Source organism: Rhinopithecus roxellana, chromosome 1, assembly GCF_007565055.1.
Source record: "Rhinopithecus roxellana isolate Shanxi Qingling chromosome 1, ASM756505v1, whole genome shotgun sequence".
NCBI classification, from domain to species: domain Eukaryota; kingdom Metazoa; phylum Chordata; class Mammalia; order Primates; family Cercopithecidae; genus Rhinopithecus; species Rhinopithecus roxellana.
Genome location: NC_044549.1, coordinates 128497775 through 128512578, shown reverse-complemented (window position 1 = coordinate 128512578; position 14804 = coordinate 128497775). Strand labels below are relative to the sequence as shown.

Genomic DNA, 14804 nt, shown 5'->3' with positions numbered 1-14804 from the left:
CCACCTCGGCCTCCCAAAGTGTGCTGGCATTATAAGCGTGAGCCACCGCGCCCAGCCTTACATTTTTTATTACTTTAACACAGCTGTAAAAATGTGCAGACTAATTGTTTCTCCATGGAGTTTCACAAAAAACCCAAACTGTTACTTGTAAAAAATACTCACTTTGTCAAATGAGCCTCCTTCACAGTTTTCTGCCAGATCTGTATCTTCTGTTCTCTTTGACCCAGTGCTTTCTGATATACAGATGGAAGACCCCCAGGTATCTCTGTTGTGTCCCCTTCCATTTCAAAGGGAATAATAAATACATAGAATTCACAAGGTGGTAAAAGTTGGAAGACACTTGTGTCGCTGTTCTCTCTGCACACAACCATTGGATTATCCCAATAATTAGGCACTGTAGCAAGGCCAGTCCTGGCCATATGGTCCTCTAGCATTGGGTAATGGGTATGAAAAGGGGCAAAAGTTACTGTCTGGTTCCCAGAAAGAATAAGTGGGCGCGTAGGCGTCAGAATGTGAAAGATGCAACCTGTTGTAGAAGAGATGGACAAACGATGGCAAACAGCAATGACTTTAACATTGTCACAACTGTGGAGGTGAAGTGTAGTCCCTACAGGGCCCAAGACAAAGATGCTATTCCTGCACTTCTCAATTGTCACAGATCTGAAAAAAAGGAAAAAATGAGGTAAATTCCTCTGAATGACAATAAGATTTTAAAAATTTGACTAAAATATTATTCTCTGATGGCAAAAAAAGAATCAGTCACAGTCCAAAGAAAATGTCAGAACGTCAGAACACCATGAAAACTGTGCTTACCGTAAGGGAGACAGCAGATATATAAAAGATTCGTTGCAACGATGAATCTTTACATGTGCCCCCACCAGAGTATCTGAGCTCTTAGCCAGTGTCTGCTTGTAAACCTGGCTCATCACCACCAGTCGGTGCATCCTAGGGGCCACATGAGTATTACAAGCAATCTTAGCTCTTTTGGTCGTCCCTTCAACTATTTAAGAAAACATATAAATTTGAGACAGTTTCAAATCAAAGAAAAACAAACATATGAGGTTATACATGTCTACATGTATACATGTCTCAAGTTAGATACCACATGTAGGGACAAAAATGTTAGATCTTGGCTTTGGATAGAGGTATTTGCTATACTATTCTCTATTCTTTTCTGTATGCTTGGAATTTTCATTTTTGTTATTAAAAAAATTTAAAACCTATAATGCATTTAAGATTGCCTATAGGTCTAAGATACTTTTTTGTGTCTGTCCTTCAAGTTAAGTAATGTGCCTAAGGTCATATGGCTAGTAAGTGGCAGAGCTGTCCTAACTCAAATATCTTCTCCTCCAAGATGCTTTACTTTATCATCCCAAACATAACTCACCTCTCTAAATCACCATAATATTAATTCTGTATCCTTCCTCACTTGCCACATTATCCCATAAATCCTATTTGAGTTCATGCCTTTTTTTTCCTTCTTTTTTGTGAGATAGAGTCTCACTCTGTTACCCAGGCTGGAGTGCAGTGGTGCAATCTCCACTCACTGTAACCTCCACCTCCTAGGTTCAAGAGATTCTCCTGCCTCAGCGTCCTGAGGAGCTGAGATTACAAGTGCACACCACTATACCTGGCTAATTTTTGTATTTTTAGTAGAGCAGAGGTTTCTCCATGTTGGCCAGGCTGGTCTCGAACTCCTGACCTCACGTGATCCACCCACCTCGGCCTCCCAAATTGCTGGGTTACAGGTGTGAGCCACCGTGCCTAGCCTGAGTTCATGTCTTTACTCTAAGATCGTTAACTACCTGAGAGCACATCTTCCTATCACACACAGTGTGTTGCACAAACTGACACTCAAAAAATATGTGCAGGTTCCCCTCCTAACACAGTCACACCATTACGTGACTGCCTTCTCAGACTGTACTTCCCGGCAAGCCAATGGGACACCCTTGTAAACAATACTGGTGAAATGTTGAGAGGTCACATGAGTATGCTATTATTCTTCTTTTAAAACATTTCTTGTTCATTTTTATTACATATGCTTACTTGTATTACATATGTACCAGGTATATAATATATGGTTATTTAGAAAAATAACAGTTAAAGAATATAAAAATAATTTGTAATCTAACCATCACTTTTAATATTTTAGTATAATCCTTGAGAGAAAAAGTCATGCAGAAAAGACAGATGTTCCTTTTTCTCTTTTATAGGAGCAGTATTGTTTAAGTCTTCTAGAGAAGACATGTGATCACTAACAGAAAACACTAGGTTCCTTAACTTGTCATTCAATTTAATGTGGATTAAAATATTAAAAAATACCTTGATGAGCCCAAGCCAATTTCTTTCCAGACTTGAGGCAAGCTGATGTACCAAATGGATTCCCAGTCAAACAGGACCTCAACCAGGTTTCCAGTTTGTAGAAAGAGAAAGTCTTAGAGATCTTTGAGAAGCCACTATCTGCATGCAGTGGTTGCCACAGTGCAAGTTCATGAAGTGGATAGACCTTCCTGGCTCTACTTATTGTACCTTCAATAAGGAAGCTGAGCGCCACAACAGCTTCTCGAGACACTAGACTACTATGGGTTGAATGAAATGATGCAGTGAGTTGTTCTGGATCTAAAAGCAGCTCGAGGAGATCAGACAGATGATCATAGACAAAAGCTTGGTGACTGTAATCATTCCAGTTCTAAAAAAAAAAAAAAAAGTTAAAAGAAAGCACTCTTAAAGAATAAAGAGATTCTACAAGATCTAAAATTTCTATATTTTAAATTTTGCATTTATACTCTGCCTCATCCCACAGAAGGAATTAGGTAGTTATATAAACCTTATAAAGTCTTTTTTGTGTGTATGTGATAGGTATAAATAGATTCTCTCTCCACCTTAACTAACTAAAAAATAATACTAATAAGTAACCCTTCGTGTGTGCCAGGCATTAAGTGTTAAACGTACTTTAACATATTTAAACCTAACAATAATCTTAAAACAGATGCCATTATGATGCCCACTTTACAGATGAGGAAATGAATTTACAAAGAAGAAACCTGCCTAACCTGCCCAAGATCACAGAGCTAGTAAATACTTTAAAAATTTTAGATCAAACATAAAAATAACTATCATGGACATTCAATGAAGCATTGGGTTTCTTAATTTGCCTTTTGCAATTACAGAAGGAATTTCAAATTCTACTGGGTGAAATGAGACAACCAATTTTACTATGACAAGATTTAAGAAATTATAACTTTGGGAATAAGCTTTGAGTTGGCAGATGTCCCAGTGATTTGACCCATTCATCTGCCAGATGATTTTTACCCTTCTTATTTGGCATGAACAATGTTAAGTGATGAATATTCCAATTAAATAAGACATAGTTTTTCAGTCCTCAAGGAACTTAAGAGTCTATGTAGTAAGAAGATAAATAAATTACCATAACCGTGAGGTAAGACCTACAGAGGCCTGTAAAGATGTTCTATAAGCATGAAAGAAACAACTAACTCCATCTGGGGAAAAATAAATCATATCTGAGTGCTATTTGAATAGATTCTTGATTGATGTTGGTAGTTAGGCAAACAGATACGACAAAAAGCATTCTAGGCATGGAAAACATAATCAAGTGCCCACAGGAGAAAAAGTACCTGCTATGTTAGAGAACTGCAAGTTCTGAGTGGGGTACAGGAAGCATTCTGGGAAGTGGCAGTTGAAGTTAAAATGGTAGGCAGGGACCAATCATGAAAGGCCTTTTATGAAATACTAAAACATCTGGACTTTATTTTGTATGCCAGGGACCTTCAAACTATTTTCTAAATAGCTATATTTATTTTCTTTTTAATAAATTTTCCTCTGGATGCCAAATAAAACAGATAAAAGCAGAGTTAGTCTCAACCTATTCCTCCCTCTTACCCCATCCCCCTCCCCCAAAGTAGGCCCTGAGGTGGTTCCATGGAGTACAATATAAAACAACGAGGATGAGGATTTGTTGATGGAGTTTAAACAGAGATAAATATAATCCATCTGCATTTTGAAAAGTCCAGTGTGGTAGTAAGTGGACTGCTGACTAAAGCAGAGTGACCAGGCAGGACCTAATTCTAGAAATCAAGGCAAAAAAAAGTCATTCAATAAAAAAGCCTTGACAATAAGAAGAAAAGCAACAGAGTTAAAGTGTCTGAGGCAGAATCAGTAAGGCTTGACAATAATGAGATATGAGTGGTGAGAGAGAACATGGGTGAGTTTTACTCACATAAGAAGTACAGATTAACTCAAGTAAAGGGAGATTTTACTGTATGGACGCTCCGTTGTCTCCCAAACTGAAGTAGAGGCAAACCTCATTAGAATTGGAACTGGAAAGCCATCTAGAACCTGCATGTCTGTTCCATTATCTTCTTTTTCTCTGATTATAAGTAACCTGTGCTTCTCTGATTATCTCAAAATTTCTTTTTTCTTTCTCTCTTTTTTTTTTTTTTTTGAGATGTAGTTTCGCTCTTGTAGCCCAGGCTAGAGAGCAGTGGCGCGATCTCAGCTCGCCGCAACATCCACCTGCTGGGTTCAAGGGATTCTCTTGCCTCAGCCTCCCGAGTAGCTGGGATTACAGGCACGCACCACCATGCCCAGTTAATTTTGTGTTTTTAGTAGAGACGGGGTTTCTCCATGTTAGTCAGGCTGCTCTCGAACTCCGGACCTCAGGTGATCCGCCCGCCTTGGTCTCAGAATTTCTAATCCCTTATAACTCTAGTTCATTCATGAGCATGATGGCTATTCTAGTCCCAGTGTCAAATGGGTTTTCAGTTCAAACACCTATCACCAATGCCTAATTTCTTCCTGGGGGAACTGACTGGCCCAGGTCATCACTTTAAATCTGGCCAATTTCAAATGTATAGCAGTAAATGGGCTACTCAAGTGTCCATCACTGGTCCAATCAGTTATTGCGAGAGGTCATGCTGTAGTATAAACCAAAGTCACCATTTACTGGTGCTTAACAAGGCCCACGCTAATATATTACTGAAGTCTCATAGCCATTCAGAAATATGCATTATTATCCCCACTTAGAGAAGAGAAGCCAAGGCCTAGAGAAGTTAACTGACTTGCCTAAAATCATATGACTAAATGATATTAAATGATAGAGGCAGAACTGAATGGAGGCTACCTTGGCTCAAAACGCATCTCCTAACAGTGTCCATTCTGCAGGAACTGCATGCAGAGAGAGAGGTAGTGACTGGCATCTCTAATACATCTGGGCTTGAACATTCTGAATTTAAGCTATAGCTTAAATTCAATAAAAAATATACAGAATATAAAGTGGTGAGTATAAAGCAAGAGCTCTGGGAAGGAGACAAACTTGGGAGTCACTGAGATATATGAAGTCATAGAAATATAAAGAATTATCTTGAATGAGTAAGAGAAAATTGCCCCAGACAGAGTAGCTGCTTGTAAGGGCAAGGGGAGAGAAATTTATGAAAGACAGTGAAAAGGGAGAGTTAGAAGCAAAACCAAGAGTAATAGCATCATGGAATATAAAGGAGGAGAGATTTATTAAAAAGGAGATTATAAAAGTTCCAAATAGCAAAGAGATATTTTTTCTTAGCTTTAGAACATTTTTAAAGAGCTTGTACATGGCATTAATACTGAGGTCTACATTTTACTTAACTTGTAAGTTTTTCAAAATACTTACACAAGAATAAGTAAAAATATTTTGGTTTTCTTTACAAAAACAGAAAGAAAAAAAGCAATAAGACATCCTCTAAAATTCACAATGTGAGGCAGTTAAATTTAGCTTCTGGGTTGTCACATATGTAATTACTTAAACAACATGAGAAGATATTTTTATAAATTTTTTTCAGTAGATTTCAAAAGACTTTGCAAGCACTACATCTTCTTGATGATCCTTAGTCAAATAAGTTGATTCACATTCATTAACATTTTGAAAATGGGAATGCTAATTGAATATAGTGAATGACATGGCCAAAAATCAGGCAAGTGATTTTTCTATCAGTGAAGGAACTGAAACCGTTTATCTATTTTGATTAAGACTGTACACACTTATTTTGTTTTACAATTTAAACAAAAAGTGAAAAACAAAACAAGCCATCAAATCACTGACTTATGTAAGAAATTCCATCATAATTTTTAATGCAAGTGAACCATCTCCCTCACAAATTGTCCCTTTTAGAGAATGACATCAAGATATAAAGAGTACCTTATTATGACAATTAGATTTTTCAGTCAGGTCAGGAGACTGAGATCTGCTTCTGGGACTAGGCCACTCTTCACCAATCAAAGATGTCCTTAGGGAGACTTTGTTCAACTGTTGAATGTATAAGAAGAGCAGAAACTGTAGGGTGTCCACTGAAAGCTGTCCAAGAAGAAAATAAAAGACGAACAGACGTTTTAAAACATCAACCACTAGTCTAACAACTAAGTAGACATAGTAAATTCACGAGTTGGCTGACCCTAAAAAAAACAAACTTAGAAACATTGCTAGTTTTGATATGTATGTCTCTGATACCCAGATGTAAGAGTTTCTCCTTTTTTTTTGAGAGAGAGAGAGAGTTTTGCTCTTGTCGCCCAGGCTGGAGTGTAATGGTGCGATCTTGGCTCACTGCAACCTCCGCCTTCCTGGTTCAAGTGATTCTCCAGCCTCAGCCTCCTGAGTAGCTGGGATTACAGGTGTCCGCCACCACATCCAACTAATTTTTTGTATTTTTAGTAGAGATAGGGTTTCACCATGTTGGCCAGGCTGGTCTTGAACTCCTGACCCTCAGGTGATACACCCACCTCGGCCTCCCGAAGTACTGGGATTACAGGTGTGAGCCACTGTGCCTGGCCAAGAGTTCCTAAAACTAATTAAGGTGGAATAACTTACCTTCACAGAAAGCTGTATAGCATCTAGGGCTACAGAAATTATCTCCCAAAACTGATGAAAGGATGAAGTACATACATTTTTTAAGTACATTATTTCAGAAGTTTAACCTTACAGTTAAAAAAAAAAAAAAAAAACCAACCTTAGTAGTTTGAATAAATAAGTAGATGAAGTAAGAAGAAAATTAAGACATAGAGGTTTAACTTAAGATTCATAAACTTATCAAGAAAGTTTAGGGTACCAGTACAATCCCTGAAATTGTATGTAATTCTTCAGTATATGTGCATTTTTTAAGGAAGTAGGCCTCAGGTTTTCACCAAATTCTTAAAGGGGTGTTTGACTTAAAGACAAAAACACTGTTGGTCTGATAGATGTATAGTCATTTCTTATTCAAGGAAGGGTGTGGTTGAAGCTCACGATTTGAAGCTCCTGATTACCCTCATCTACCTACCCGCAAACAGGAGAGGCAAAAAAGTAAAGTAATACATCTGGGTCTACAGCTATATTCACCCTGATTCCCAACTTGGCTAAAAACACTATCATCTGAGAAACTTAAAAGTACAGATTCTCGGGATCACCCAGACCTATTTAATCAACTGTCAATATGAAGCCCCATGAATTTGTATATTTTATAAAGTTTTACTTTCTTAACTGAACTCTTGAGATAATTGTAAATTGAGATATAGTTGTGAGAATTCACACAGAAAGATCCCATGTACCCTTTATCTGTCTTGCCAAACTATAGGACAGTATCACAATCAGGATATTGACACCGATACAGTCAAGATACAAGAACATTTCCATCAACAGAAGAATCTCTCATGTTGTCCTTCTACAGCCATACCCACTTCTCTGTCCCCCTCACCCCTTCCTTAGGCCCTTAGCAACCACTTACTTGTTCTCCATCTCTATAATTTTGTCATTTCAAGAATGTGAGGTAAATAGAATCATATAATATGTAACCTTTTGGGATTGGCTTTTTTTCACTAAGCATAATTCCCTGATTTTATATATACTTCCATTTTAAACAATTATTTGTTACATTATCATTGTTTCTTCATGGAGACTACAGGATCCTTGCCTTCTCCATGTTTATACCCCTAGTAACTAGCAAAGCATCTGGTACATAAAAAGCACTCAAAAAATCTGGAACTTCCTGAAGGTTTTATTCATCTCTATATGCACAGCATCCACTACTATACCGAGTACATGGTAGGTAATAAATACTTGATTAATGAATAAATGTACTGCCCTTTCCCTCTTTATTGCTTGACAAACTTCTTTTCAACTTCCAAAACATTGTTTAGATATTACCCTACATGGCAGAGACTGCTAGATGCTTACTAAATACTTTTTATCTTCTTCCTGGGTATGCAATTAGATGGCATTTCCCATCTTCCCTTGCAGTTAGATATGGCACAAATGAATTACAGCAACTGAATGTGAATGAACTTATCTTTATCACTTTCAAGTGTAATCATAAAACTCCCAAAAGAAATGGAAGCAAAAGGACTCTGAGGCCCCAATGGGCATGGCTGTGGCAAACTGTATTATTATTTGCTATTGTTCACTTTCAAATTCTCTAAGAGGCTTATACAGCCCTACCCATGGCCATGGGATTTTCCTTATCTCCTGAAAAGTGGTTTACCTTCCCATCTTCATGGGAATAATGCCTCAGCCAATGGAATGAAAGCAGTCTTGGTTTATGTCAAATCTGAATAAAAGTTTTAAGAGGCATCATGAGTCCAGAAACAAACTCACACATATATGGTCAACTAATTTTCCACATAGGTGTCAAGAATACAAAATGGGGAATAGTCTCTTCAATAAATGATGCTGAGAAAACTGGATCTACACATGCAAAAGAATGAAATTGGGACCATAGCTTGTACCATATACAATCAACTCAAAATGGATGAAAGACTTAAATGTAAGAGGTGAAATGGTAGAACTCCTAGAGAAAAACAAGGAAAAAGCTCCTTGACGTTGGTCTTGGTAATGATTTTTTGGATATGACACCAAAAGCACAGGCAACCAATGCAAAAAAAAGTGAATTATATCAAACTAAAAAGCTTCTGCACAACTAAGGAAACAATCAACGGAAGAAAAGGTAAACCATGTATCTGGCAAGGGATTAATATCTAAAATATATAATGAACTCCTACAGCTCAATAGCAAGAAAAACCAAATAACATAATTAAAAAATGGACTATGGACCTGAATAGACATTTCTCCAATGAAGACATACAAATGGCCAACAGATATATGAAAAGGTCCTCAACATCACTACTCATTAGGGAAATATAAATCAAAACCACAATGAGATATCACCTCACACTTATTAACAAAAGATTAACAAGTATTACTAAGGATGTGAAGAAAAGGGAATCCTGGTACCCTGTTGGTGAGAATGTAAACTGGTATAGCCATTATTAAAAAATGCATAGAGGTTTCTAAAAAAATTAAAAATAGAACTACCATATGATCTAGCAATCCCACTTCTGGGTATTTATCCAAAGGAACTGAAATCAGGATCCTGGAAATACCTGCACTCCCATGTTCACTGCAGCATTATTGATAACGGCCAAGATATAGAAGCAGCCTAAATGTCCACAGATAGATGACTAGAGAAAAAAAACTTGGCATGCATATATAATGGAGTACCATTTGGCCTCAAAAAAGAAAGAAATCATGTTGGGTACAGTGGCTTATGCCTGTAATCCCAACATTTTGGGAGGCTGAGGTGGGAGGATCACTTGAGGCCAGGAATTCAAGACCAGCCTGGGCAACACAGTGAGATCCCGACCTCTATGAAAAAAATACAAACATTTGCCTGGTGTGATGGCACACACCTGTAGTCCTAACTACTCAGGAGCCTGAGGTGGAAGGATTGCTTGTGCCCAGAAATTCCAGGCTATAGTGAGCTATGATTACATCCCTATACTCCAGCTTGGGAAACAGAGTGAGATCCTGTCTCTTAAAAAAATTAAAGAGAGAAATCCTGCCATTTTCAACAACATGGATGGACCTGGAGGACATTATGCTAAGTAAAATAAGCCAGATACAGAAAGACAAAACTATATAATCTCACGTATATGTGGAATCTAAAATAGTCAAACTCATAAAAACAGAGAGAAGAGTGACTGACAAGGGCTAGGAGGAGGGGGAAATGGGGAGGTGATGGTCGAAGGCTACAAAGTTTCCATTATGCAAGAAAATTAAATCCTGAAGATCTACTCTATAGCATACTGCCTAGAGATAACAATTATACGTTGTATACTTAAAATTCTCTAAGACAGTAGATCTTATGTTAAGTGTTCTTAACACGAACACACACAAAATAACAAGAATAAAAGAGGAGGGGGAAACTATGGGGGGTGATGGATATGTCTGTGTCCTTGATGGTCACGATGGTTTCACAGCATATACTTATCCCCAAACTTATTGAGCTGTATACATAAAATAAGAATTTAAAAAGAGCCATCATGAGTTTCCTCCATTCTGTTGTTCTTCCTTTCTGTTACAAGAACGAGAATGATCTACACAGAAGCTATTTCTTTAGCCTGTGTCCCTAAATGGGAAAACACAGAGCCTGGACAAATGCCATAGCAAAAATGAAGCCCACATGTAAAATGGGCAAGAAATAAATCTTTTCCCCTGTAAGCCACTGGAATTTCACATTTGTTTGTTCTTAACAAATGAAAGCAGCTTTTAACAAAGCTGATTAATAGTGACTCCAAATGATAGAAGCATGGATCCCTGGTCACTGCTTGGATGACAGCAGCCCAGAGATTTGTCCAGCCAGGAGCACCTGTGTTGGATTGCTGCCTGAATGAGAAACCACTGAAATACTGGGCTGTCTGTTACTATAATCAGCCTACTTGATTAATATACTTTCTCTGTGAAGTCTTCCCTGATTCACCAAAATAAATCAGTCTTTATTCAATTTATGTACTTTGCATGTTCTTTTATCATACATATCACACTATTAAATAGCATCTCTTTTTTAATACCAGCTTCCTCTACTAGTCCATAAGCTCCATGAGGGCTGAGATGCTATTCTAATCATCTTTGAATCCCATCATGTAGCAGATGTTCATTTTAAAATAGTCAGGTGCTCTGACTGTAACATATCAGTTGTTCATAACACTCGTTCACCCCAAAATCTTTTTAAAGTCAGTAAAATCTTTCCCTTTTTCAATAACAGAGTTCCTGAAACATTACTGCTCTGGGAGTAGGTGAGTAATGTCTGGTAAGTAAGGACTAATTCACTGAATACATGAGATACTGCCAAACTGGAACTACTACAACTCAAATAATAACTTGAGATTATAATGGCCATTGGCCTAAAACCTAAAATTTTACAGCTAATACAAAAATTAAGAGTGGTTTATTGGGCCAGACATAGTGGCTCATGTCTGTAATCCCAACATTTTGGCAGGTTGAGGCAGGAAGACTGCTTGAAGCCAGGAGTTCAAGACCAGCCTGGGCAACAAAGTGAGACTGTCTCTATTTAAAAATGTAAAAATTATAATAATACACACAAAAATTTTTTTTTTATTTAAAAAAGAATGGTTTCTTTCCAAAAGTAATTAAATATACACACATATCAATCCATACCTGATTTCTCTGCTTTTCAACTTCCTCCTCAGACAGGCAGTTGGACAGAACCTCAGACCATTCCAGGCGCTCCTCAGGTGTCTTCACTGAAAGACTATCAAATATTTCGAAGTAAAGCCACGCCAGGTCCTTGGCCAATTGCAGCTTCCCACAAGCGATGTGCCTCCATGTAGACCAGTAGAGGCGCGGGTAAGCTCCTTCTGTGGCCCGGATTTGCACATAGGTGGATATCTTCCTGAGATAGTGAAGACTAAACTTGGATGGAGGGGGGACCTGCAAGGCACCCACTATAAAGGGTTCTGCTTTCACCCAGAGGAGAACGCTGGACTGATCCATATTATCTCTAAGGACATCTGGGTGAAAAGGCTTCTTTGCATACCTAGGAAATAAAGTTTCTTCATAAACTGATTTGAAACAAGTCTCATTTATGCATTTTTTTCTTGGAAGGTGACCCCTCTCTCTCAACTGTGTTGCATGTATTACATCATCAGCTTAAAAGGCAGCTCTAGTTCATCAACCAAGAGCAGAACAGTTTTTTTAATCAGATCTCATTATAATCTGAGAAAAAAATTGTAATAAAACAAAATTATCTTACTCAAATTGTTAGAAATCCTTGTTTTAGGAAGTGTGTGTAGATGCATGAAGTCTGAGTGAGATCCCAGGAAGAAAAGGAATGAGGGGAAAAAAGTCATCCTATCACAGGAAACCTTCTTCTACTCTGAGGGGGAACATTGGTCAAAATCAGGGAAATATATTTCACAAAGTTAAATCATTTACACAGAAGACAGTTGGTTAAAGATCTCGACATGTTAGCTGACCACATAAACTCAATATGAAGTGCTAACGTGAGGGAGCAGGCAAGAATGCTAATGTAAACACAGACTGCAAGAATAGATCAGGAGTTACAGCATCTTTATTCTCCGTAACAGTGAACCCACTCTGGCATATTCTACCCTGGTCAGTTCAGGTGTGATACTTTTAGATTTTGTTGTAACAATGATACATGATTTTTATGGAATGTTTATAAAATACAAAAACAGGGAATCATCCACAATCCCCCAAGTAAAGGGCAACTAATTAATATTTTATTGTATTTCTTTCTTCTCTTTTTCTTTCTTTTTTTTTTTTTTGAGATGGCATTTCCCTCTGTTGCTCAGGCTAGAGTACAGTGGCATGATCTCAGCTCACTGCAACCTCCACCTCCCAGATTCAAGTGATTCTCCTGCCTCAGCCTCCCCAGTAGCGGGACTACAGGTGCCCACCACCACGCCTGGCTAATTTTTGTACTTTTAGTAGAGATGGGGTTTCACCATGTTGGCCAGGCTGATCTCAAATTCCTGACCTCAAGTGATCCCTCACCTCAGCTTCCCAAAGTACTAGGATTACAGGAGTGAGCCACCATGCCCGGCCTCTTGTCTTTTTTCTACACATAAATTAGATGTTAGTTTCTGAATTTTCACAGTTGTGATGTTACATATACAATTCTGTACTATTTCAAAAGCTTTACAGTATTCTAAACAAATGTATCCCATTTTGCTCAACTGTTCTCCCATTTTTAGACACCTTACTAGGTTTCAGATTTTTCACAAAAACAACATAGGCAAAATACTGATCATTACCGAAGTGGGGTGATGGGCACATGGGGGGCTCATGGATTCTATTTTTGTGTATGTCAAGAAATTTCATTACAAAAGTTCAAATGTTGTCACCAGTGTAAATAATGCTATCACAACCACCTTTCTTCATATTTTCTGCATTACAAATTATTTCCTTGAGAAAATTTTCAGATGTACTTTTGTGAAATGAAGTAATTGACATTTCTAAAGCTTGTGAAATACATTCTCGTTGCTTCCAAATGATTTTATCAAATTGTACCATCCTTTGACTATGGTAGCCACTTCACTGTGCACTCCTCAACATCAGCAACATCATTTTTTAAAAATCTAAAAAATCATTTAAAAAATCAATTATATGACTGATAAAAATTTATTGCTATTATTATATTTTGCATTTGATTCTAAGAAAACTGCTTTTTTTTTTTTTTGAGATAGAGTCTTGCTCTGTTGCCCAGGCTGGAGTGCAATAGCTCGATCTCGCCTCATTGCAACCTCCACCTCCCAGGTTCAAACGATTCTCCTGCCTCAGCCTCCTGAGTAGCTGGGATTACAGGCTCCCGCCACCACGCCAGGCTAATTTTTGTATTTTTTTAGTAGAGAAAGGGTTTCACCATGTTGGCCAGGCTAGTCTTGAACTCCCTGACCTCAGGTGATCCGCCTGCCTTGGCCTCCCAAAGTGCTGGGATTACAGGCGTGAGCCACCGCGCCCGACCTGCCAACTGCTTCTCTCGAGAATCATCTGTTCGGAAAAATAACTGACATCAATGAAGTGCTTACTATGTACCAGGTAGCATGCTAATCATTTTGCATACTTCTCCCCCTTTCATCCTCACAACTACCTGGAGATACAGTACTTAAGACTGTACACATTTTCGACGAAAAAAATGAGGCTTAGCGAAATTAAGAGATTTCCGTTAAGGACACCTACTTAGCTGGCACAGCCCTGGATTAGGATTCGGGTCGACTTGAGAACTGCATTACTACAAATGTACTCTAGGAATCCAGTTTTGGGAGAATCTCTTAAAAACGGGAGTGGATCCAAAAGAGAATTTCCAGAATAAAGAGCCTTAGACAGGAGGCCAGGTGAAAGAATCAGAGAGTGTAAACTCAAAAGATGGGCGTGGAAGGGCAAAAGGCAGCTGTCTTCCAATGTGGAGAGACTGGCGTCGTTTTGAGTAAAACCAGACGATAAAAGTTAGGCGAGGAAGACCTCGGTTCTCTCCAAAACGTAAAGAGGCTGCTCGGTGAGGTACTGAGCCCCTGTCAACAGCCAGATCCCAGGGGTAAGCCCTCCATTCTAACTCCGAGAGTCGAGAGGGCTCAATCCGTAAACAAACACAAACTGGGGTTCTGACCCTGGCGGTGCGCTGGGGTTAAGCATTTTCAGGTCGGAAGATCGGCGTGGGTCCAAGGCAGTTGTACTGGGGCTTCGCTGCCACCCTGGACGCGATCCGGGGTGGGACTCTGCGTGGGCCGCCCCAGCGTCGCGACTAGACTTCAGGAACACAGACACCCACCCTGACAGGGTCGGTAGCTGACTCGAGAGGCGGCGAGCGCGAGGGCGGCCTCCTCGGCCCAAGCCTGCAGCCTGACTGACCCACACCGCCCTCCCCGGCGCCAGCCCGCGCGCGATTACCTGCTAAGGCAGGCGCCGCTCCGCCGCACTTCTCCGCGCTGCCGCCTCAACCCGCGTCCGCTCGCTGGGCCCGCCCCTC

General features: G+C 39.1%; 1 protein-coding gene across 3 annotated transcripts in view; it reads right to left on the bottom strand.

Moving 5' to 3' along the window:
• Nucleotides 1-14804, bottom strand: part of TBCCD1 (TBCC domain containing 1) — a 22482-nt gene extending 7678 nt beyond the window's left edge. For all 3 annotated transcript variants that reach the window (XR_004057364.1, XM_030930930.1, XM_010376609.2), the window contains exons 1-6: nucleotides 14726-14804; nucleotides 11474-11852; nucleotides 6191-6346; nucleotides 2323-2689; nucleotides 814-1000; nucleotides 163-660 (exon numbers count right to left, since the gene is read on the bottom strand). Coding sequence is in view for 2 of the 3 variants with exons in the window: in XM_030930930.1 (XP_030786790.1) it covers nucleotides 163-660; nucleotides 814-1000; nucleotides 2323-2689; nucleotides 6191-6346; nucleotides 11474-11809 (1544 nt within the window). In the remaining variant the exon portion in view is untranslated. The remainder of the gene's footprint in view (nucleotides 1-162; nucleotides 661-813; nucleotides 1001-2322; nucleotides 2690-6190; nucleotides 6347-11473; nucleotides 11853-14725) is intronic.